Here is a 24,267-nt window from a genome sequence, read left to right as displayed (position 1 = left end):
TAAACTTGTTCTTTAGTGTCACTTATGTAGAAGGGGGGAGTGGGCAGAGACTAAGTATGTGAGAAGTGTAAAGAAATGCTTATTTCCTGTCACAAAGAGTTCCTACTTCATACCAAGGGGCCGACTTTATGACTAACTTGGCTCACCCCACTGAAGGTATCCTCTGATTTTTAAAATGTCTGCAGGCTGCTTCATATTTCAGTAGAGCTGCACTTTAACAACACTTTTTCTCTTCCTTGTCTTCTAGAGCACAGAGTTCTCAGAAACCCCATCTCCAGACAGTGACTCTGTGAACTCTGTAGAGGGACACTCTGAGCCATCCTGGTTCAAAGACATCAAATTTGATGACAGTGACACAGAGCAGATTGCTGATGAAGGAGAAGATAACTTAGCCAGTGAGTTTCAGCTGAATCTTCTTCTCACTGCCTTTCTTCACCCCTGTTGTCCCTAGTCCCTCAGGACTTAGTAGTTTAACTGTCTTGCTTTATGTATGTGTGTTTCTATGTGCGTGCATGGGGCTGTAAAGGTCTAAGCAAACTACAACCTGACTAGTCTTCCTGATTCTTAAAATGGATACAGTATTTTGTATTTAGTGGAAGGGGTAAAGCTTCATACTTCTAATGAAGGAGAAGCATGGAAATTGCTGCCTTCTGTTTCTCAGGCAGACTTCTTGACTTGGGCCCTATAGTAGTGCACTAAAGAATGTCCAATATACCAGCATGCCCACATGAAGATAAGATTAGAACTATGAAAATACTGTATTCCTGTAGTATTGCACCCTGGTCTTTATGTATTAAAGACAATTTCTCTCCTCTCCGGTACCCTCATAATACCCATTTGAACCCTTCTCCTCCCTGTATCTTCCCGCTCACCCCACACTAAAAGACTCTGCCAGCCCTAGCAAGCGCACTTCAGTCAGCAGCTTCCAGTCCACAATGGACAGTGATTCGGCCGCCTCCATCAGCCTCAACGTGGAGCTGGACAACGTGAACTTCCATATCAAGAAGCACTCCAAGTACCCACATGTGCCCCCTCACCCTGCCGACCAAAAAGGTACGAGGTAGTCACCAGCTGGAGTTGCACATGATGGAGAGCTGGGCCCTAATGTTACTGACCAATTTGGACACTACTTACGTAGCTGTCTTACAGAGGGGAAAATACAATATTTAACTGGCACTTGCTTGCAGTTTTGGTATGTTCACCTCTGAGACCGCTCAGACCTGTTGAAACACCTTCTCTGCAGAGTGTGTAACTTCCCCTGTGACTTTCTCTTTGCAGTTGAAATAAAGTCTCTTACCCATACATAATAGGGCAGTTCCACGTGTATATTCTGGCTAACTGGGGTGGAAAAATAATCCACATGTGAAACAGTTTGATAGGTGTATCTATAGTCTGAGATGAAACTGGAAAAAAGCAAGCAAAGAACAAGATGAACTCGGAACAGTTCTGTACTGACTTATAATTGTATCTTAATAAGCTTACATTTTACAGAATTGTCTTATAAGCAGGAAGGCTGAATTTAAGCCATAGATACAACATTTGTTCAAAAGAGATCACCCACTTAAATGAAGTAGGAAGAAATCAAATACTTGATGTTGAAGACTTCTTTTGAAAAGTTTTTCCCCTAAATAGGTACTAAATTGAAAGACTACAGGCAAAATCCTTATGGAAAAAATAATGTGCCTGCCTATTGATAACTGCATTTTCTAAATGGGACAAGGGCTGTCTGAAACCAGGGCTTGGCACTGGCTTGGGTCTGATGTATTCTAGTTGCTTTGCCGTCTGGGTAGCAATTCATGTCTTTGCTCTGCTTCCTTACCTAAGGTTGCATCAGCTTTGTAGACTTCTATCTTTGGCTGCTTCTAAGAAGTTTCTTATTTTTAATTATTGTTTCACCCCACCTCTTCAGTATTTTCAACTTTAAAAGATGATTCAGTGTTAAATAATTTGTACTCCTAATAAATTAATTCATCTATAAAGTCTAACAGATCTTTTGTGTTGTTCTGGGTTAGAATGCATACACATTGCATATTCTGAAACTGGAATGGTCACTGAACAGAATGAGGGAGGAAAGGTGGTCACAGCTGACCTTCAAAATATGTTAGATGTTGGGCATAGAGTGAAGCAATTTAGAGGGGGCATTTATTGGTGCCTTTTGTAGTCACCTTTTGTTATTTGCTAAAAATATGTTTAGAAGAAAGAAAGTTTAACTGCTTATTTTTCACCCAAAGGGAGAAGCAGAACAGGTTCAAAAGTTTGAGTTGATGTCAGATGACTCAGTGGGAATGGGTTGTCAGCACTACTGACACCAGCTTGTGATTGGTTCCTTTCAACTTTTTTCCAGCTCATGCCCTAATCAATGAAAAGCTAATGCATCTACAGGGAAGGAAACTGTGGAGAGGGTAAATATACCAGTGAATTCCTTTTAGGAAGGAGGGTTACTGGATTAAATGAGCTTGAAACAGGCCCAGGTGTGCTGCAGTATCCTATGAATTTACAGGTGTAACAGGTTTATCTTTACCAGTGTGTGATGGCGGTAAAGTCAGCAGCAGTCAGTTTGGCTCTGGCAAGTGTTAGAGGACTTGTAAAGTGTTAGTCCTGGTTTTAGACATATCTCAGTCTTTATCTCCTTATACAAAAAACAGTACACGATGAAGGGGAAACGTAAGAGAGCCTCCCCCTCTCGGAAGCTGTTGACCAATTCAAGGCTGGTCATAGGCAGAACTGGAGCTCTTGTGAGAAAGATTTTGATGATGGACTGCTTAGAGAAGATCAGCAGAAAAGGCAAGTGATGAGGTGACTGAAGGGAGAAAGACTTCTGACTTTGAATTATGGGTGTTGACAACACTCAGCTAGATTGGTGAACCTCTGCTGGTGTTTATCTGTTCCTGAAGCATGTGGTTTCTTAACCAGGTTATTCTGTAGAAGTGTAATTCATTAATAGAAAACTGATAACAATTCTTTCTGAGAGAATGGATTTCTCTTGAGGGGATAGTATCAGTAATATGCCCAGAACTGGGATAGGGTGGAGTTGTGCCATGAAAACGTATCATGGAGAGGTAGGTATTATCCTGCAGTTTTTGGAAAAATCTATATGCTCTGCAAATACAGAGAACTTAGGGTACCTTTTTTTTTTCTTCTTTTATAATTCCTGTCATGAGAATCCCTAGAGAAAAGGCTTAATCAGGGAGCAACAATATCCTGAGTAGCAAGAAACACTTATTGACAATAGGCAGACTGAAATTTTGTAGGCAGTACTAGGTGGGACAAAACCCTACAGTGCATGCTGCAGTGCCTGGGGTAGTGAAATACATGACTCCTAAACCTTTGTTCTGAAAATACTGAAGTCAGAGACTTTATGTTTACGTTGGCTGTATTCAAAAAAAGATGTTAGAGTATCACAATGGTTAGACAGCAGAAACTGGAAACCATGTCCCATTTATATAGATGCTTATTTTAAGAACAGACTGCTATAGTTAATCAGTGACATGGTATGTTTGCTGCTGTCAGGATCAGCAACTTCCCTATGGCTTTTACAGACATACAGATTTAGCTTGATGTGTTGGCATTGTCTCTTGTTAGACTGGGTGACAGTGACTTGATTTTCTTTGAAATAATAAGGTGAAACTGAAGATCACACCATCCTTTTGAAGCTTGTAATTTCCTCATAGCTGTGTAAATTACAGTCACTGGGGGGAGGACTGGCAATAAAAAAACATGAAGTGCTAGAAGTGCAGGTCAGCTTTAATCTAAGAGGTTAGTGGGTTTCTCTGAATGATTAAGGGATGTGCAATTTCCAAGTCACAGAGGTCAGCTGCTTTGAAGCAAGGGTGGGTGATGTATCCATCAGCTGTGTTTTGGAACAGAGTGGTTTGTGTATAGTCTAATGGCAGAACTTCTATGGTGTTTTAGGCTGACTAATGTCTGGTGTGTTTCCATGAAATTTGAGTGATGACTCCATGTTAGCTGAGAATAGTGACTCATTTATAGTATCATCTGCCTAAAGACAGAGGTACTTTATAGTATGTATCAGAATGGGAAACAAAGTAAGATTGTTTTCTGCATTTAAATTGAGGGAAGAGATTAAGTGGCAAATTTAATTGTGGGGTTTAGTTGCTGTTTTTTAAAGAGATCCAGTTAACACTTTCTTTTCTGAATTTCTTTACAGCCAGATAGCCTTGATCCTGGTAGTAGGTATTTGGGGCAGTTAGTTTTTGATGCCTGCATCTAGTAAGGAGTGGGAAAGAGAAGAAGTTCCATGTACAGTTCCTTATCACCATTGCTTGCCAAGGCTTAGCGTGCTGTTGCCAGGAGCCTTTTTCGTTCTTCTTTTGAGAATGTGCCTCAGTTTTCAGGCTAGAAAATAAGCTACGGGAACATCCCCCATCCCCCTTTCCCATTTTGTGGTGCATGATGCATGTGGGGATGATGTGAGATAAGAAATGTGCTTGTTAGCCGCTCTAACCACCTCAGACTCACACCTTTGAGTGTGTTATCTCTCTAGTCTAAGAAAAGGTATGAAATCTCACCTTGTCAGGAGCTTCCCTGGGGCCCAATTGGAAGTAAAGTTTATAGGAGCTGAAGGTGTATTGAAGAGAGTAATAGAGTGGTCTGGGTTGGAAGTGACCTTAAAAATCACTCAGTAGTCTAGAATCTGAATTGTTAGAAATCTAGAAGTGTTCCTGGTTTGAAGGTGCTGCCTGTCTTTGTCCAGAGCATAACTAAGCTTAGGTTTCAGCTGGGGATAACTTCTGCTTTGGCTGTGCCGGTCAGGGGTATGTGCCAGACCTAACTGGAGTGTGTTTACAGTAAGAACTTCTGCCCTGAGGCTGTTGCACGGTGGAGAGGGATAGAGGAGCGTGTATACAAGCTCTTGTGGAGCTCGAGCATTGCATGACTTTCTCTAGGTAGTCAGTGGGGCTGTGGGGGAATGAATGCTGAGGGTGAGTCAGCTTTCATTAAGCAGTAGTTTATTGTAATGCTGAACTCTTAAACTAAGCAAGAGATGAAAAGAATCTGCAAATAACCAGCAAGCTGCAAGGGAATCTTGTAACTTCTCCTTCATATGGTGATCCCCTATGGAGTATCTATTTGCACACTAGCTCAAACTTTTTAAATGGTGTCATGGAAGGGAACTCCTGAGTGGTGCTGTTCAGAGCTTTGTGATTGCTTATGTCCTGTCAGCTTTCTGTTGCTTTCTGTTGGTGGCTGAAAGCAGACTGGCTTTGCATTCTGTTTGCGGCAATAGGTCTGGACCATTGTCAGGGAAGGTGACAAAGGGTTAACTTTGAGCTCCAGGTAATCATGCTATATAAGAAGTTGGGCTACTGCTCTTGTTTTCCCACCATAGAATCCCTTTTTGTAAAAGTGAGGAACCAACTAAAGGCACAGGAACCTAATGGCCTCTAGAGAAAACAAGCTTTTTGTAGCCAGTTGTCATGAAAAATCAAAATCTAGCAAGCTAAATAAGGGTAATAGATGGAGTTGCATCCTATTTTCCATATGTAAAGTGATATATCTCTTGCGCTGCTTTGTTGCTGAGAGTCCACCTCTGTCAGCATGAATTCCTCCAAATATTTGAACTGTTCTAGACCACAGACTTTTAGCTCTTAAAGGTAGGCTGTCTTTTGTTTCCTTCACTGTATAAGATAAATTTTGTGTCTGGTCTCCTTCAATCTGAGATGGTTCAGCGGAGTAGGAGACTAAAATGGTTTCTGAAGCTGCATTTTTACACCAGAGTGAGGAGACCATTGCTGTGGTGTCTGCTCGCGTCTTCGCACGTTTGTATTCAGGTCTAGAAAAGGGTGGTCTGGGTCTGGGAAAAGCAGACTCTTAACTCCTAGTTCAGTTTTTGCTCATGTCTACTTTGTTTTGTTTCTTTTCATTAATATGTACTGTTTTCTTGTTGTTATAGAACTTTCTGATAGAACGAGAGAATATTCTTGTCTTAACTACTCATCAAGCTGTTGCTAAATTGGTGACTAAACACTTAGATGAGTAATGCTGCCTCTTCTGGTGTGGGCGTGTACATTGTAATTACACGGGCACACCAGTGTAACCTGTCTCTTTTTTTTCTTTTTTTTTTGGCTCCGCCTATCTCCCTCCTCTCTCTTCTTTCAGAGTACTTGAATCCTGAAAACGGAGGGCAGCAGATGTTCTCCATAAGTGACGCTTTTATTAAAGGTAAGGAAAAACTTCCAATGTTGTGATTGTGCATTTCTTCTTTGTAGTGCTGGAAACTTTTTAATTCTCCCTTAACAGGGCACTGACCCTTTCAAAATATTTACTTGACAGTAAATCTGAACTTATCTGTGGAAAGACTGATGTATAAACTATATTCTGACTTTTTTGAATGCATTCTAAAGCTTATACTTCTTTCACTTCTCTGATTTCTTCATTCAAAAGGGCTCAAAGAAAAGCTTTTACTTTTTTCAAAAAATGAATGTAAGTGGCAAGTCTGTTCACAATTTGTTAATCAACAAACTTATGTAACCAATTTTTAACTTTCTGTGCAAACAAATGAAGATGTAATATGATTAATTGCACTGCTTTTACAGAGTAGCTTAAAGCTTCATTTCTTAAATCTCTCTGGGTTTCCTGTCATCACCACCCTCACCACTATTACTCCTGAAATGAAAGGCCATTACACGTGGTTATGAATTTTAAAGCTGTCATGCCTTCTGATGTCATGGCCAGATGTACTTGGGGGCTCTTTTTGATACTTAGTTCTGTTGTTTTTAGTGAGCTCCTAAGAGGAGGAAGTAAGGGGGAAAAAGGGGGGAAACCCTGAGATTAGCTCAGTTGGTTAAAAAAACCCGTGGTTGTAATAATGCCAAGGTCATGGGTTCAATCCCCTACGTGGGCCATTGACATAAGAGTTGGACTCGATGATCCTTGTGGGTCCCTTCCAACTCAGAATAGTCTGTGAGAAAGTCTGTGAGAAACCCCAGTGTCTGTGCAGCCTGAAAAGCGAAGTCTTCGATTAAACTGATGCTTAGTTTTTAACTGAGCTTTTGCAGGAGAAACGGAGAAATCAACATAACTTCTGTTAACCTTCTACACAACTAATTTTGTGTATGGAGCATCTGGAAGAAGTTAATTGTTGTTTTTAGGAGTCTTTTTTTTTTCCAAAAGTCCTGCTTAGATTACTGTTTTCTAAGGACTTTGCTTAAAACTCCTCAGGGTTTTAGGCTTGAACTCTGAAGGCTTAGATACTTGCTTGATGAAAATTTATATGCTACTAGCATAAAAGACTTAAAATATAGTCAGCTGTTATGAGAATGTCAAAGTTTATAACTTCGCTCTATAATATCATAATGCCTGTGTGGGAAATGACCTACTTACTCTTTCAAAGCAGAGACAACTGTGCTGAAATAACCTCTAATTTTGGTACTTCAAAACAGAGAACAATTCTAAGGAGTTACACAATATAGCAATTGAAAGTGGCAGGCCTCCTCAAACTGAAACATACCTTCGGTTTCCAAAATCAGAAATGGTTATAGTTAGTGCTGACATTTGGGATTTTAAAAATTATATTCAGTGGATTCAGACATCATTTACATCCTGCTTATTATAGCAGAGCGACACTTGTGTATATGATGGTTAGGTGGGTGGAGATGAGAAGATGTGTTGAGATGTTTCAAAAAGCTTATGCCACATTTTTGGCGGAAGATCCTTGAGGATTCTGTACAACAGTGCACTGTAGAATTGTTTGCAGCATCATGTTACTATGACATCTACCTTAAACTCAGTATTTCAAGAAGCTTAGATTTATGTGTGAGTAAATTCTTTCCTTGTCAAAGCAGCCTTTCAGAAAGACAGAGGCATTCAGCCGTGACCTTATATTAACAAGATGTGTTTGTCTCTTGCAGAGTCATTATTCAACAGGAGGGTGGAGGAGAAGTCCAAAGAACTCTTTTTCACACCGCTGGGTTGGCACCACAGTAATCTGGATTTGCTGAGAGAAGAGAATGGGGAGAAGCAAGCCATGGAAAGACTGCTGTAAGAAACATGTAGAAAAAGGAATTTGCATATCTTGAGTAAAAATTCCTGCCGCTCCTCTGTTCCATCAGCTTTCAGTGGGACTTGATGTACAGTGGATAATGCAAGGAACTAATTTGCATTGAGAAAGCAGCATTTTTGCAGTATATTTTGATTGGTTTCTTTTCCTTGTGATTTTCATATATTGAAGTACAGGACCAGAGTTGACTGTAGGACATTCTAGGCAGCTGTTCCTTGAGAGGACTTCTTGTATTGTAAATGTTATAAAATCTGTTCTGAACTGTGACTTCAGCTAATCACTGTGCTGTATTTTTTTTTAAGAAAAATGTATTTATTTTGCCTTTTTTACAGGTCTGCTAATCACAACCACATGATGGCGCTGCTTCAGCAGCTTCTATACAATGAGTCCCTGTCACTGTCCTGGAGGGATATCATTGTACCTGTGGTCTGCCAGGTGGTTCAGACAGTACGGCCTGATGTCAAGAACAGGGATGATGACATGGATATCCGCCAGTTTGTCCACATCAAAAAAGTAAGTTTCAAGCAGTGGATGTAGGAAAGAAAAAGGGTGCAGCTGTTGGCAGCACCCATTGTTTGAAGACAATAGTTCCCTTCCCCTGACAATAGTTCCCTTCCCCTGCCCCCAGCATATTCAGTGGTGTAATTGGGCAATGTGGCCTTTGGATAAGGTGGGGTTCTGGAAAAAGTTGCACAGACGGAACTTTGCATGCTGTGAAAGGTGCTTTAATGCCCTGGAGCTGACCTTCTTTCAGGCTGTAGGCTCCAGAGGTTAGTAAAGAGTAGCACCTCTGTAGTGACTTGCTTCATTTTCTGGTTTCTGCTTGTTCTGTGCTTGAATCTGGAGATGTACCAAATGCTGGATAAGTACCTTGCAGGACTCAGTGTAGCAGTCTGCTGCCCTGTAACTATCCATTACGGAGGATTCAACTCCTCTCATGCCAAGTACAATGACTTTCTTCAAGAGGATAACTTAATTGTCATGGAATGGTGTATCCGGTTCTGCCAGATGGCCCAGTGTTAACACTGTTGAACTGTAAGGCTGGCAAGCAAAGTTTTATTCTGAAAGTCTGATGTGAAACTAACAGCCGAGGAGCTGGTGTGACTGATGATTGAAGATTTGGGCTTATTTTTCCTTGGCCAAATTCACCTCAGCAGGACTCTTTTGCTTGAAAGCTGTGTAAGATACGAGGAGAACCTTATGATTCTAGTGGTAGCTCTGTGACATCTCTTCAGGCAGCATCACTTGTTCCTGCTTCTCCTGAAACTCCAGTTCAGAGAGAGTTGTTCAGAGGTGAAAGCTGTTCATAGCTGTCTGGTATTTTCACATGTTTGTATTATAAATGTCCTCTGAAACATACTATTCAGAAACCTGTTTGTTTATTACTCCTGTGATTGCCTGTGGCTGTAGGCACACTCGTCAGCTGTTTGATGTGTTCAAATAGTAGGTAGAGGTTTGTTTGGTTTTCTCTCTCTTCTTTTTTTCCCCCTTCCCTTTCCTTACAATTTGTTTGTTGTTAATAGAAACGGCATGTGCAAAGATGCGTGCTACCCGTGGCCTATCAAAGTTAGTTTCCCTTATTGTGCTCCACATTATACCTGGCTTAACAAATATGGAAATCCTACAATGTAGTACTTGTTTTCATGTTGTCCTTAGTTTGCCAGGCTTTAAAGGAAAAGACTTCTCTGTGCAGCATGACTGTATCTGGTCTTTCAGGTGATACCTGAGGGTGTGGGTGAAGCTTGCACGTCACTTACAATAGGTGTTCCATGTATTGGGTTTACTGCACTAGAAGATGTGGGAGTGTATGGCAATTCTAAAAATGTTCTTTGCTTTGTTAGATCCCTGGTGGAAAGAAATTTGACTCCATGGTGGTGAATGGATTTGTTTGCACTAAGAATGTTGCACACAAAAAGGTAACGCAGCTTGATTGAGTGCTTACAATAATGCTTGCTGTGGAAACAAGTGTGCAGCGACTTGCTTTTTGTGTAGTGAAGCTTTTCTCATCACTCAGGAGTTTTGTGAGTTTTCTCTAGTTGGAGACCCCAAAAAAGAATGGCTTTTAAAGCATTTCTTTTCCAAGCTGGTCTTTTTTCCTAGCCCAAGATTCTAGGGGAGAAACTTGACTCATACATGACATCCTTTCCATTCCTACCACCACATAAGGCATCTAATAACTACCTCAGCTTCTAACTATTTGTAATTCTGAGTTACAATAGTATAGTAAAACAAGCCTTTAAGCAGGAGGGCAAGATAGAAGTGAACTGGATGTATCAAGACTTCAGGGTTCTTAGCAGTGACTGGAAAACTGTAGCTTTGCCTGCTTACTGCACTGTGTCTGTGAAACTCCAACAACTGGGTGGAACAACTTCATAAGGAGTAAGAATGTGTAGTTGGGTCTGTAGGGGATGGGGTCAATAGCTGAGACACTCTTAAGGGAGTGGGGAGTAACAGACAGGGACACCAGTTGTGGGAAGTCTATCTCTTTTTCTTATGTACTTCTTCCTCTTCCCTCCAGGTGTTTGTATTTTTAAGTATTTTTGTGTCTTTCTTAGATGAACTCTTGCTTAAAAAATCCCAAAATTCTTCTGCTGAAGTGCTCAATTGAGTACCTCTATAGAGAAGAAACGAAGTTTACCTGCATAGAGCCTATAGTACTTCAGGTGAGAATATGCTTTTGTTCTTGGTTAAAAAAACCCCAAAATCATGATGTGCATTTTTTTCAGTATGTAAGGTGGAGTTGAGTGACTGAGATTGCATAGAAAAGAGAAAGCTTTCCTCTTCTAGTAAGCTAGCTAAGATAACTGCTGCAGTAAATACAGTACAAACTTGTAGTCTTCCACTGAGGGTTTTTGTCTTCGAGTTACATGTGCCAAGAGCTTTTGATCCTCACAATGCAGCATTTTGTAAAACTTGTGTTGTTTCTAAAGATACTTCTGAACTGTGTGTTCCTTATGCAGTGCTAGAGCTAGATAAGATTAGGTGTGTGAAGAAATATTTGAAAAGTTAGTGTAGGTTAGGGTTAGGTCACACCCATGTTATTTCTTGTCAAGCTTGAAAAAATGGAACTAAAACTGACCTAATGAAGTGAGGAACTAGAAAATGTCACTTTGGAACAGGTGCCCTGCCCCTCTGAACAGGGACATGCCCTAAGTATGAAAACACTGACATATAGAGACCTTTTCTTTAACACACTGCATTTTTGTCTGAAAATTGGTCTTCAGGTGTTTGCTAGGATACTCATAACAAGGGTATTTGGTGACCTGCTGAGTTTGTTTCTGTGTTTGACTATTTACTTAGCATGCATTTGAGACCATTCTGTTTGGTGATTAATAGACAGTATGACAGGTAGGAGAGCTTTAGCAATAAAACTTACCTGCCTAATGGGTTGGTTTTATAGTAAATGGTTAAACTCATACCTGCTCTTTTGTCTGAATGGGGTGGAGTATCTGAAATACTTTGTAAATATTGGTCTCTGTGATTATTTCAGTGTCTGCTTTAGAACTAATTATAGATAATTGTGAATTTTCATTAAAATCCTGTAGAAGAGAAAATACTACAGTAGTACTAGTTCAATTGAAAATGTTATCTTGTAGTAAGAGCTTTATCTTTGCTACATTAACATGAATGTTTGTGTTCTGAGCAGCTGTCAAACTGCTTTTGTGGAATCTGCATATTGCACAGAACTTTAAAAACCTGACTGATGTGAGCTGCAATAACACAATTGAGAATACCTGGCTTGGGAAGCTGTATCCTCCCTCTAGAAGTGTAGACCTTTATTTCTGATGCATTGCAGCCTCATTTCTCTTTCTGTGCATGGTAATAGAAGTGTGTGTGGGGAATGAGATGAAGCTACAAGGTGGATATGGATAGAAAAGCAATTACGCAATGCATGGCGTTTGGTGTGGGACTCCAGGAGCACTGTCCCTAAGTACAAATTTAGGGACTGAGGTGTGTCTACAGACTTATAGAGGCGTAGACCACGATCATACTCTTCCTGAATGGGAGTATCACTCAACATTAGCATGTATCAGAAGGTCAAGAACATAATACTGGAAACTCCTTTGGTTTACGAGCTCTAGTTTTAGCACCTTTTGAACATAAAGCCTTTTAATGTGTGAGGTTGTAAGGTGCATGTATGTATGTTTGGGTTCTGCTGCAAGTCCCTGACTTCACACTGTCATTGCGCTACAGTCTCATGTGCTATTAGTGCTTATAACAAATTACTGATAAACTGGGTGTTGGGCTGTGGGAGTGAGAAAACGTGCACAGTGGGCAACTGATGGTGCTCTCTGGATAGCCATATTCCCTGTTTTATAGGAAAGGCCAGTATTAAATGAAGGGAAAAGTAATATTAAGCATTAAAGTGAGTTTTTTCAGGTGGGTTTGCAGTAGTTAACTGCCATGCTTTGTTCCTGTCTGCAGGAAAGGGAGTTCTTGAAGAACTACGTGCAGCGGATAGTTGATGTCAGGCCTAATTTGGTCCTTGTTGAGAAGACTGTGTCCCGAATTGCCCAGGACATGCTCTTGGAGCATGGCATCACTCTGGTCATCAATGTCAAGCCGGTGAGCATTTCCAGTCAGAGACTGGGCCTTCTGGTAGATCTCTAGCATCTCCTTGTAGCAAGCTCCCTAGAGAAAGCAGAGTTGTATCATTTTCTCCTCTAAGCAAATCTAGGCTCTTTTTTAATGGTAATTCTCTTCCAAGAGGGCAACACAGGCAAACCTAGAGTGTAACTTTTCCTCAGCTCTTCATAGGTACTCTACTGTGTCTTGTTTGATAGGATCTGGTACCCTGGTTTAGTTCTAGTTTGACACCTCTTTGTAGCAGATCATGCCTGGGTCCTTAGAGACTGCAGAGAGCCTCTGTCCCTGTGAGGCAGGGTACATACACACAGTAGCTGTGGAACCTGGCTGAGTGAGCTTCTGGCATAACCAGCATTGTGCTGACTGCACTGCACTTACTGGCAGTACCTGGATCTATTCAAACAAGAAAAGTTCAAGGAAGAGCACCATCTTACCTCTCACCAGAAATATTTACCCAACTGTGTTTCTAAGATTCTTGTATTTTGTGGATGTATGAGAGATTTCTTGGTTCACACTGGTGATTTTTTTAACTTATTTTTAAGACCTAGATAAGGATGCCAGTGTCCTCTTTTCATTGTAGATTCTTATTGTTCTTTCTATTTTTACAGCAAGTGTTAGACCGGGTAAGTCGAATGACCCAGGGAGACTTAGTGATGTCAATGGATCAACTGTTGACCAAACCACGTTTGGGAACCTGTCATAAATTTTACATGCAAGTTTTTCAGTTGCCCAATGGTGAGTAAAGCTTGATGTGTCTTAGTTTGTGTGTGAAATGATAAATGCTTTGCTCCTTTTAAATAGCTCTGAGCTGTTGGGTGCCTTGTGTCATCTAGTAGTATTGTACTCATTTTTCATCTCTTACCTCTTGAAACTACAGTGTGGACAGAAAAGCATGATCTTACTAAGATGAAACACACTATAGATTTTAATCAAACTGATTTCTTTCTCCTAAACTGTTTTTCCTCTTCCCGCCACCTTGTAGTTTGTAATGTCCTGTTCAAAACAAGGAGGATTCATTTCAATGTAGCATCAGATTTCTAAGGCTTTTGTCAGCCAACTGTTGAAAATATTGCAGAAGAGAGATTGTATAGTCTGTCTGGGCACCATCCTCACTCTAAAGAATTTTTCTGCATTGAAATACAGAATCACAGAACAGCCATTGTTGGAAGGGACTTCAAAATATTATCTGGTCCAGCCTTAACATACCCAATCAAAACTTACCTTGTTGCCATTTGTGCACATTGGCCCTTGTCCAGTCGTTGTGCACCTTTGAGAGACGAGGTTCCTTTTTCTCTGTAACTCCCCTAGGCAGTGGATGTCTGCCAAAGAAGGATGAAGAAATGCTGCCTGACAGGTTACCAGTGGTGGAGGCACACATAAATGCTTTAGATGTATATCTTTGTGGAGGTGCAGTCTTTGCATCTCTTCATAGAATCGTACAAAGGTTTGGGTTCAAAGGAACCTTAAAAATCATTTAGTTCTAACCCCCCTTCCATGGTCAGGTACACCTTCCACTAGACCAAGTTGCTCCAAGCTCCATCCCATCTGTCCCTAAAAACTTCTCCTTCCACTCCCCCATTGCCCCTCCAGCCTTTCAGTTGTCCTCAAAATGTCATAGACTTTTGACTTGTAAGGATGAACAAATGTGCCTGAGAGGACAGTGGTTCTTTTGCTTCACTGCTGCAGTCTACAGTGATCTTAGAGTATGCTGTTTAGGCCAGTGTGTTCTATATGTCCTTCACTTAGACTTTATGGTGGTTTAGTTTTACAGAACAGGAGAAGTTTCACGGCAAATGCTTGTTTTGCTTGCAAAAATAAGTTAGTGCAGTGCTGGGAATTTCTGTAGCTACCAATGTAACTTGCACTTTGTTACAATCTCTTCAGTGTGTGAGATAGCTAAAAGCAGGTTAATTGTAGCTGTTGTTTTAACTTCTATGCTTTATTTTCATTCTAGATCAGACAAAACCCTTGATGTTTTTTGAAGGGTGTCCCCAGCACCTGGGTTGCACTATCAAGTTGTGTGGTGCTGCAGAGTATGAGCTGGCTCGTGTGAAGGAGATTCTCATCTTCATGGTCTGTGTGGCTTACCATTCCCAGCTGGAAATCTCATTTCTTATGGATGAGTTTGCTATGCCCCCTACTCTCACAAAAAACACTTCCTTTCACTCCCTTATTGAGGAGCCAGGAGATGAAAGTGAACAACAGAATCTCTTCAATGGTGAGGAGTTCAGCACAGCAGTCAAAGACATTGAACTACCCTGTGAAAAGCTGCCTGTAATCTCTGAGTCAGTGTCCTCTGATGAGGTCAGCTTGATTGAACCAAGAGGTTTATTTGAGAGAGGTGACCAAGAGAACAATCAACTGGAAATAGTGTCTTCAAAACAGCAAGAGCACCACAAAGTGGAGTCACCATTTACAGTTTTCAGCTCTGTACCTCTTGCGATACCTGAAACATCCCTGCTGCCCCTCCATGGCATGGACCAGCACTTGGTCACTCTGGATAGCCAGTCACTAGAGCCTCTTCAACAGACAGATGATTTGCAGGAGTCCAAGAGTCAGATGAGAGTCTTCAGAGACCCTCTCCAGGATGATACTGGTTTATATGTCGCGGAAGAGGTAACCTCTTCTGAGGATCGTCTCAAGACTTACTCTGCAGCATTTAAGCAGGAGTTGAAAGATGTCATTCTCTGTATTTCTCCAGTACTGGCATTCCGTGAACCTTTTCTTTTGACTGAAAAAGGCATGAGATGCCCTGCCCGGGAATACTTTCCTGAGCAAGTTTATTGGTCTCCTCTCCTCAATAAGGAATACAAGGAGTTGGAAAGCAGAAGGAAGAGGCAATTATTGCGGGATCTCTCTGGACTACAAGGAAGGAATGGGAGTATCCAAGCCAAGGCTATCCAAATCTTACCTTCTCATGAGCTGGTTAATACCAGAATAGCAGAACATCTGCGTGATAGCCAGAGCTTAGCCAGAATGCTCGCTGACTATCGGGCCAGAGGAGGGAGGATACTGCAGAAAAGCACAGATCCCTTTGCCCAGATTAAGGATGTGTCTAGTGTCCCTACTGGAAAAACTGGGTGCAGAACTGAAGAGGAGGAGAAGGGACTGACTCAGAGTGAATCCTCATGGTCTCATAAGGTAAGATTGAGATATGCTGCTGAAAACCCAAGTTGCATCAGTTTCTCATGGTATGTGGAGGTCTCAAATTAAACCAGAGGGATTTGGGTTTTTTGTTCTGTTTCTTTTTGTTTGATTGTGGGGGAGTTTTGGTTTTTTTTGTCTTGACTGGGACATAACTGTATTTTAGATTGCAATGCTCTGCAGTCATTCAGAACAAGAGACTGCAAAATTTCTCTGAGAAATGCAGTGTCAGCCCAGAATCGGTGTATTACTTTGCTTGTTTGACTCAGCTGTACCTAAGTGATTCTGAAAATGAGTCCATGGAGAGAGAGCAAATGTTAAGAAGTTTCTTAAACTGAGCTTTCTTGCTCCTTGTATTTGGTCCCTTGCAGAAGTGTAATATTTTCATTTTGACGGGGCTTAATGTCATGGAAGCAAACAGTAAGATGTAATGACATTAAAGTATTTGATTGATTTTGAAAGTTTGGAGGTCTAAAGAAAAGTGAGATTCTCATAATGGAGGAGGAGGAATGTTCTTTGAAATTTCAAAGCAAGGGAGTATGTGCTTGTAATCAAAGTATTTAAAGTTTTGGTAAACTACCATGAAAGTAACTAGCTTGATTTTGGGTATAAGGATCTTGGGACTCTCTTGAATTGTAAGTTGTTCAGGAAAAAATAAATCTGTGAACAAGAGTAGCAGAACTCATCTCTTGCAGTAGCCAAACATTTTTGTCCCTAAGACAATCAGCTCCCATATTCATGAGCAGAAGTCACTTTTTAATTGGTGCTTAAATGTAGATCTGTAGCTTTACAGGCCATAAACTGTAAGACTAGCCTTTGCTTTGGATCAGACTGGTTGATGCTGTTTTAAATTTATTCAGTGATCAAAGAAAAGTATTTGGTAACTTCATAGTTCCGCAGGGTGTGGAAGGGAAAACAACTCCATTCCTGCTGCAGTGCAGTAAATCTCTTCATAGAGAACATAAATCTGGAAATCTTTCTATAGCCTGAATGAGTAATTGAGATGTAATATATTGGCAGAGTTTTGAATGCAAGGTGGTGTAAACTGTACAGTGATTTAGAGGCTCTGGATATTTGTTTGGGGGCTTTTGTTGTTCCTCTTGACTTCATTTCCACAGAAACACAGTTATGTTGTTCTCAAAATGGCAGGCAGCAAATTACACATAGTATGAGTTTACCTGAAACTTGGAGATAATGCCAAGTTAATCTGTACAAAAGGAGGAAGCAGAGATTTGTCTTTAAATAAAACAACTAGAACAGAATTTTGTCAAGAGAAGTTGTGTGTGAATGGAGATATTTGTAACCAGTGAATGAGTTGATTTCTCTCTAACTAGGTGGATTGCCTGAGTCCAGTAAACCATCAGAGGCTCTGTGTTCTCTTCAGTAGCTCTTCTGCTCAGTCCAGCAATGCTCCAAGTGCCTGTGTTAGTCCCTGGTATGAAAACTACTCTTCTAAAGCTTATACAGTTGCTATCTTTTTTTTTTCCCTGAAGTCAAGGTGGGTGCCTGCCTTGTAGCAGTATTCCTTTGAGGACTCCTTGGTAGGTTGTACCCATCCTCTAACAGCAACTTTTGCCAAGAGAATTTTGCCTTGCCTGGTCTCAGGTGACTCCACAGCAGTATTGCATAGACTCTGAAACCTCTGTAAGGCATGAGCAAGAAAGCCCAGCCTGAAACCAAATGCTTAGTTGGTCTTTCACTGCAGAGTGATGTCTGTGTGGGGGCAGCACTGCATGCAGTCTTGTGGGGAAGAGTTCTAGTGTAAATGAACACACACAACAATGTCCAAGCCCAAAAATGAGCCTTCAGAGACTCTCTGAGTCCTTGTAGGTTGTATTTTCTAGGAGTGGCATTTGAATATGTTGCTACCTTTCTCATATTATAGTCATTAGTATTAAGAGCTTTATTTCCAGCTTAGGGGGCTGTCATTTGTTTTGTGCTACTTATGACACATTTTTTTCTCTACTAAACAGGACAGGTGTTGGTGTTTAATCATTTAGCTCAATTGAAAATAAAGTGAAGTCCTCTTGTCAGGGAAAGGTCTAGAGTTCCTGTAAAAGCTTAGAAATGAACCAAAGAAGACGCAACTATAAGAGTATGTAAAGTAGTGATGTTTGAGATATCTGAATTGTGACACTTTAGAGTGATACACATTTTAAATGGCTTGGCTGCCTCAGATTCTGAGGCAACAAAAGTTGCTGTTAAATATTCTGGAAGAGTAAGGATTTCTTAAGCTTTTTTTCATATTCTGGAAGTACCCTTTTTGTAGCTATTTAAATGTTAGTGTTTGAAGCTTCAGGCTGTCTAGACTTCTGTGCCTAGATATTTTTGAACATGATTTTCATAAGTGCTGTTGAATTGTATTAGACTTAAATGTCAAGTTTAAAGTTCTAGTAGGACTCTGATCTCATTATTAGCAAACCTGACAGCAGGGATCTAGGAAGGGTAGTCAGGAGGAGAAAAAAAGTCTTAGAAGGTGTACGGGGCTGTAAACAAGCCAGCAGTGGATGTAGATCTGTGTACCTGAAGGCCATTGCACAGGTGTGGCAGCATCCAGTTTCTAAAGCTTTTTTTTCCTCTGCTTTAGGATTGTGACCATGGAGTTCTATGGGAAAAATGACCTAACTCTAGGGATTTTTCTGGAGCGCTACTGTTTCAGGTGAGGAGGAATTTATTCCAAATTTCATTCTAAACAAAACCAAAGCTTTTGATAGCTCTATGAAGCTGACTTGCCACCCTCCATCACTTAGGAGAGTAGCATGCCAGTCTGCAGAGCTGGTTGTGTCCTAGTAAAGCTTACCACTTCGATCTGTTGCTCTCTTTTATTTGTTGTCATGATAGAGTAAACAGGAACTGGAATTACGAATTCACTTAGTTGTGCTCACGCCTTACAAACAAATACATCCATTGCTTTCCTACTTTAGCCCTGTCCTTTTTTCCATTATGAGGAAGTGGAACAGATTATGAAACAAGATTTTTAAGTTCATAAAGACCAATGTATTCACTCAGCACGTTTTTGTATCAATTAGGACTCTAAGGGTCTTGGTAAGAGTCTGAACATGTATTCTGATTGTCTGTTTCTCAAGACAAGCATCTGTACTGATCATACCAGTTCTGGATAAAAACTACTCATTTAGCATCTCAGAGCAAGGTTTTGTCATGTGTGCAAGGTGGCTAATGCAAATGGTCCAGAACATTTTTAGCCCAGGCAAAGTACTGTGTAATTTATTTCATCTCACGAAGGTGTAGTTCTTTGTTTCCATAATAACTAGTGCTGCCATAACCCCGTACAGGGTCTCGGAGGGCTGTCAAGCTGCATAGGTAAGCCTGTGGCTCCTCAAAAGGCAAGATTATTCTGTTCTCTCCATTGGCCACTTACAGTAGCAAAACGCTCTTGATGTTCAGCCTTCTCTGGAGGAACAAGTATTTTGCCTTATGGTGATCAGTGAGGAGTAGAAGCTTAGCTGCGCACTTTTAAGTTCTTGTTTCTCTCTGCTCACTAAGTAGTGTGTGCTGAAGTGAATGCTTCTCAATCTCCATAGTTTCAGTAATTAAAATTCTTTATTTTTATATATGAACAAGGAGGACCTGGTTTTTTTCAGGCTCTTTCTGGTTTTGAAGAATTCCTTATTTCACTTTGGTACCTAGACAATTCAGCTTTTATTTTTCTTATATTGGTATTTCTTCCCTGACTTAAACCCATCTAAAGAAAGGCTGAGTTTTACTGTTCAAAGAGGCTATATGGCACTATTTTGCTCACCTGTTCCTTCTGGAGCTGAAACATTGCCATTTAGAAGGCTCTTTGTCACATCTTTGTCCTCGGTAGCATTTGCTTTGATACACTGCCAAAGTGGTCTTTTAATTTGGTGCCTGGCACTTCCACAAGTGCTTTGATCTTTATTTTGTAGATTATGTATACTATGTTGGTAGAAAGTGATTCATTGTAAAAAGGTGATAGCAAGCAGTGTCCAGTCATTGCTTTTGGGACCTGTACAACCATTGCTGGCAGTGAAACTTCCTTATACGCTACTTCTAAATGAGTACAATTCATTCTGAAGAATCAGCCCTCACTAAAGGCTTAGAAACTTTTACAGTGAAGGTACGATGGTATTAATACCATGATATTAAAAGGCATATTGGATCTGTTGAATCGGTTCTTCAGCAGTGCCTAGTATATGATCAATCATAAGTGTTTCTATTTCTCTCTAAGGCCTTCCTACCAATGTCCCAGCATGTTCTGTGAAACACCAATGGTGCACCACATTCGTCGCTTTGTTCATGGGCAAGGCTGTGTGCAAATTGTGTTAAAGGAACTGGAGTCCCCAGTCCCTGGGTACCAGCACACCATCCTTACTTACTCCTGGTGCAGACTGTGCAAACAGGTAAGGGCATGGACTTAAGAATCATTGCTGTTCCAGTGTAGTATTCTTGTTGTGACTGGCTTTGGGAAGGCAGCATTTTCAAGGTGCTCATCCCTGGAGCTATGGCTAAACTAACAGAAAACCCGTTACTGGTACAGATGTTCTCATGTTACCTACAAATTCCTCTTGTAGAATTGGGGCTGTTGAGGGTGAAACATCTTGTGTGAGATAGTCTTGTTAGAAAATGTCAAAATTGACTCTGAGAGGATAGATTAAGTGGAAAAAATGCAATTCTCTCCTAAGAGGTGGAGAGTATGGTCCCTTCCTTGGAGTGAATCAGTACGAGCATCAAAATGATGTATGTATGGGGAAGGGCAGATGCCAAGACCTAGTGGGTTAGTAACTGGCTAAAGCCACTTGGCATTCTTTTATCGGCTGTGGACTGAACAGCCTGCATTGTGTCAACATGATATTTAGAATTCCTTTAGGAGTCATTAGAAAGTAACATCTTCATTAGAGGAATGCTAAATTGCTTTAAAAAAGCCCACAAGATAGTAAGATTGTGTATTATCTGAAACTTGTTCTGTAATTTAGCTAAGAAAACATTGCTTACTGGCTTTGCATCTCTAGCTAAACATTACGAGCCTTCAAAGAGACGAGACTAAAACTTAATGAAAAAAGATTCATGTGGTGACTGAAATGTAAAACATCTCAATTATCCATGTGGATGATAGTTATGCTAACTTAAACATGGATGTTTAAGATACCTGGAGGAAGTTAACATAAATGCTGATGGCAAGGCTTGCACTGCTGTGTACACACCTGCTCTATGACCTTTCATTTCTGCATGCTCATGTAAACACTAATATGTTTTTGGCTGTTATGTGTGTGTAAAGCGGTGTCTGCTCTAAGCTTTCAAGCACTGCTGAAGTTGAAATGCACCACAAAGCAATGCATTTGTAGCTGAAGAATCATCAGGGCAAAAGCATATAGTGTAACCATTGCTGCTGGCTGGGTTGCTGTAAATTGTCTCTATGCAGAGAAATAGCATTCCAGATATGGGCTTCCATGAAGGATATGTTTGGACTCCCCCAACTTAGCACCTGTCATCATCAACTAGTGTTGTTTATCAGGTTTATTTTAACTATGCTGACCTTAGCATTGCATAAATGCTGTCTGTGTTGTTTAGTATGTTTCAGGGTCATGGGTGCTTCTGGTACTGGAAATACTAGATTGATGTCTAGATTAGCCCATCCTTAATCTTGTTTGAAGGATGAAATCGAGATGCTTGGCTTTCAATTTTTCAGGTGACACCGGTTGTTCCCCTTTCCAATGACTCTTGGTCAATGTCTTTTGCAAAATACCTTGAGCTGAGGTTCTATGGGTACCAGTACACTCGAAGGGCCAACGTAGAGCCTTGTGGTCATTCCATTCATCATGACTATCACCAGTATTTTTCCTATAATCAGATGGTGGCATCTTTCAGGTGAGTTCCACTGCTAGAACTTCCTTCTTTCTCTGGTACTATGTGAAGCATATAGCTCTAGTAAGCACTGATCAGTTCTGTCCTTCACTGTGAGTACAGTATGGGACAGCATAACTGCACTATAAACTCAAGTGCAGGATTGTGTGCTGGTTTGCAGAGGACAGTCACTGTCCTGGATGTGGTGGGCAGTGTTCTAAGAATAGATGGTTCCAGTTCACGTTACAGAAGGGAAACACTTTAATTCCAGAAGCTTTCAGAGTTTTGTTTTTGCAGTATGATCTGTGGTTTTTTCTTTTGCCTAGGACAGACATGAACAGGGTGTTATTGCTGCTAAAAGTAACTAAAGCCCTGAACACATTGACAGTGCCCCTTTTCATATAAGGGCTTCAAACCTCAATATGGTGTAGAACAAGTACTGTGGGGTGTGAGTCTTGATAATAGCTGTTGTGTTGCCTTCTCAGCTACTCTCCAATCAGGCTGCTTGAAGTGTGTGTCCCACTCCCCAAGATCTACATCAAACGACAGGCTCCATTAAAAGTTACTATTTTGCAGGATCTCAAGGATTTCTCACAAAAGTAAGCTTTGTTTTTAATGTCTTCCTCATCTTATTTGTATTTTGTACTTTTATTAGTAGAACACATAACTATTTTTTCTAGTGTAAGATTAGTTAAATAATATCATTATTTACAGACAGCAGGGGTCGCTGCCGCGCCTCAGCTGGCAGCGAAGTGACTCACGGTTTTCTCTGGTAAGGCAAAGACAAAGTCGGCTCGGGAGACGCTGACTCCTTTGAATCACTCATGTGGAGCAAGGGAGGCCAAAGAAGAGGGTGGGGTAGAACCGTCTGACAGGCAGTGTAGAGTCCTCTCCCTTGTCCGCTGGTCAGGAAATGAGAGACTAGAGACGGGAGTCGATGATGGTTATGCTCACTCCCTTGCAAATGGAACGCTGGCCCAGGAAATAAAGATCTGTAGCAAAGGGCCTAACACCAGAGGCACAGCTCTTCTCGCTCCCTTTCTCTCCGACGAGCAGCACAGAGCAACAGATGGCCAAGACCAGGGCAACTCAATTCCCCCACAAACACCAGTCTGGTGAAACAGTGAGGGGGTTTTTCCTCTTCACCCCCCCCAGCCCTCACTCCAGCAATCAAGCTGGAATTCAAAGTACTTGGCTACTCCTTTGTTAACTAGTGGCATGAGGGTTGGGCATTAGCTTTTGAATTCTGTTAGTGGAAGGGAGAGAATTTCTTTAACATCCAAAACTACAACACTCCCTGTAATGCTAAAAATGAAACAGAGGAGGAGGTGGTCCTAAAAGACCTAATCTGAAAACTCCAGGTAATAGTTTGTATCCTTAACCTAACATTGCTGTATAGGGCTTCTGAGTTTAAACTGTGTCTTCATCCCCAAAAAACTGCAAACACATTGCTCAGACCTATTGTCCAAACAGAACTGTTCTCTTTTATTAGTCATGTGGTAACTAAACTCTCTGGTCTATGAGAGTCATTGCTTTTTTAGCTATTGAATATGATAACAACACGCAGGCTGGTAGTTTCTTATAGGCTAAGGGAAACTACAGTAAGCTTAGACATCTTCTGTAAGCAGGAACAAAAAGGTGGAAGACAGGCCTGATTATTAAACTCAGCCCAGCTGCTGTTCTGCCTGGTTGCAGCATTCCTGTATGGCTGATGTCTCTGTGACCACCTGACTTGAAAACCTGTGGAGCTGTGTTTAGAGTTGAAATAGAAGTACTCATTATTTCTGAGTCTGCTGGTGGAGGTGTATCTTGCAGACCCAGATTCTTCCTAGGCATAGGTGACACAACGGTTCTCTTTTGTTAGTAATGTGTTTGTGACATTTGTATTGCTCTCTGACAGCTTCCACTGCTAAGACTAAATTGTGAACAGAAATATCAGTGTGTGTAACTTTTTTGTTTCTGCTATTGCTAGTGAAGTTTTTCCAACTTTCTCTTTAAATTCAGTGGGACAGCCTACTGCTCAGGAAGGTGCTCATGTATTGTCTTTTGTATTCTTAAATGCTAGCCTTAAACATGCTCAGACTTTTATTAAAGAACGTTGAAGATGCTCCAAGTAGTCACAGCTTAACTCTTTGTATCCCTGTTGACAGGGTGTCACAAGTGTATCTTGCTGTCGATGATCGCCTTGCTTCTCTGAAAACAGATACTTTCAGTAAAACAAGGGAAGAGAAGATGGAAGACCTCTTTGCCCAAAAAGAGGTAATAGACTATTTTCACATCAGCAGACCGACCATAGGCAGAGAAATATGTGTGGGACTTAGAGCTTGTATCGTCTCAGGTGACAGAACACTGACAGTTTTCTTTTTGGCAGATGGAAGAAGGGGAATTTAGAAACTGGACTGAGAAAATCCAAGCAAGGCTGCTTTCATCATCATTAGACACACCTCAACAGCTGCAATCTGTTTTTGAGTCCCTGATAGCTAAAAAGCAAGGACTTTGTGAGATGCTACAAGCCTGGAATAATAGGTAAGAGGACAAGTGTTGTAATCATGGGCAACACTGATGCTTTGTTGGTTATAGAAGAGGTTCTGCTGTACCTTTTTTCCCCATAGCACCATTGCTCTTTATAGCTTGTGCTGAATGTCTTCTACTGATTAAGGCGGTTGACTGGAACAGAAAATCATTTGAGGCCA

At 41.0% G+C, this 24,267-nt stretch overlaps 1 protein-coding gene across 7 annotated transcripts in view; it reads left to right on the top strand.

The window, feature by feature from the left end:
• PIKFYVE (phosphoinositide kinase, FYVE-type zinc finger containing) overlaps nucleotides 1-24,267 on the top strand; it is a 65,851-nt gene that overhangs the window by 25,006 nt on the left and 16,578 nt on the right. For 5 of the 7 annotated variants that reach the window (XM_071562763.1, XM_071562760.1, XM_071562762.1 and 2 more), the window contains 17 exons: nucleotides 248-395; nucleotides 886-1,053; nucleotides 6,121-6,183; nucleotides 7,872-8,001; nucleotides 8,353-8,533; nucleotides 9,862-9,936; nucleotides 10,576-10,683; nucleotides 12,446-12,586; nucleotides 13,216-13,342; nucleotides 14,562-15,748; nucleotides 17,086-17,186; nucleotides 18,339-18,410; nucleotides 19,962-20,133; nucleotides 21,420-21,598; nucleotides 22,060-22,173; nucleotides 23,725-23,833; nucleotides 23,946-24,100. In XM_071562763.1, coding sequence (XP_071418864.1) covers nucleotides 248-395; nucleotides 886-1,053; nucleotides 6,121-6,183; nucleotides 7,872-8,001; nucleotides 8,353-8,533; nucleotides 9,862-9,936; nucleotides 10,576-10,683; nucleotides 12,446-12,586; nucleotides 13,216-13,342; nucleotides 14,562-15,748; nucleotides 17,086-17,186; nucleotides 18,339-18,410; nucleotides 19,962-20,133; nucleotides 21,420-21,598; nucleotides 22,060-22,173; nucleotides 23,725-23,833; nucleotides 23,946-24,100 — 3,230 coding nt within the window. Of the gene's footprint in view, nucleotides 1-247; nucleotides 396-885; nucleotides 1,065-6,120; nucleotides 6,184-7,871; nucleotides 8,002-8,352; nucleotides 8,534-9,861; nucleotides 9,937-10,575; nucleotides 10,684-12,445; nucleotides 12,587-13,215; nucleotides 13,343-14,561; nucleotides 15,749-17,085; nucleotides 17,187-18,338; nucleotides 18,411-19,961; nucleotides 20,134-21,419; nucleotides 21,599-22,059; nucleotides 22,174-23,724; nucleotides 23,834-23,945; nucleotides 24,101-24,267 lie in introns of those variants that run through there. The other 2 variants (XM_071562761.1, XM_071562766.1) reach the window with 2 other exon arrangements.

This window comes from Pithys albifrons, chromosome 8 (assembly GCF_047495875.1).
Source record: "Pithys albifrons albifrons isolate INPA30051 chromosome 8, PitAlb_v1, whole genome shotgun sequence".
In the NCBI taxonomy this organism is placed as follows: Eukaryota; Metazoa; Chordata; class Aves; order Passeriformes; family Thamnophilidae; genus Pithys; species Pithys albifrons.
Note: the sequence above shows the minus strand (reverse complement) of the source record. Positions and strands in the feature narration are given on the sequence as shown.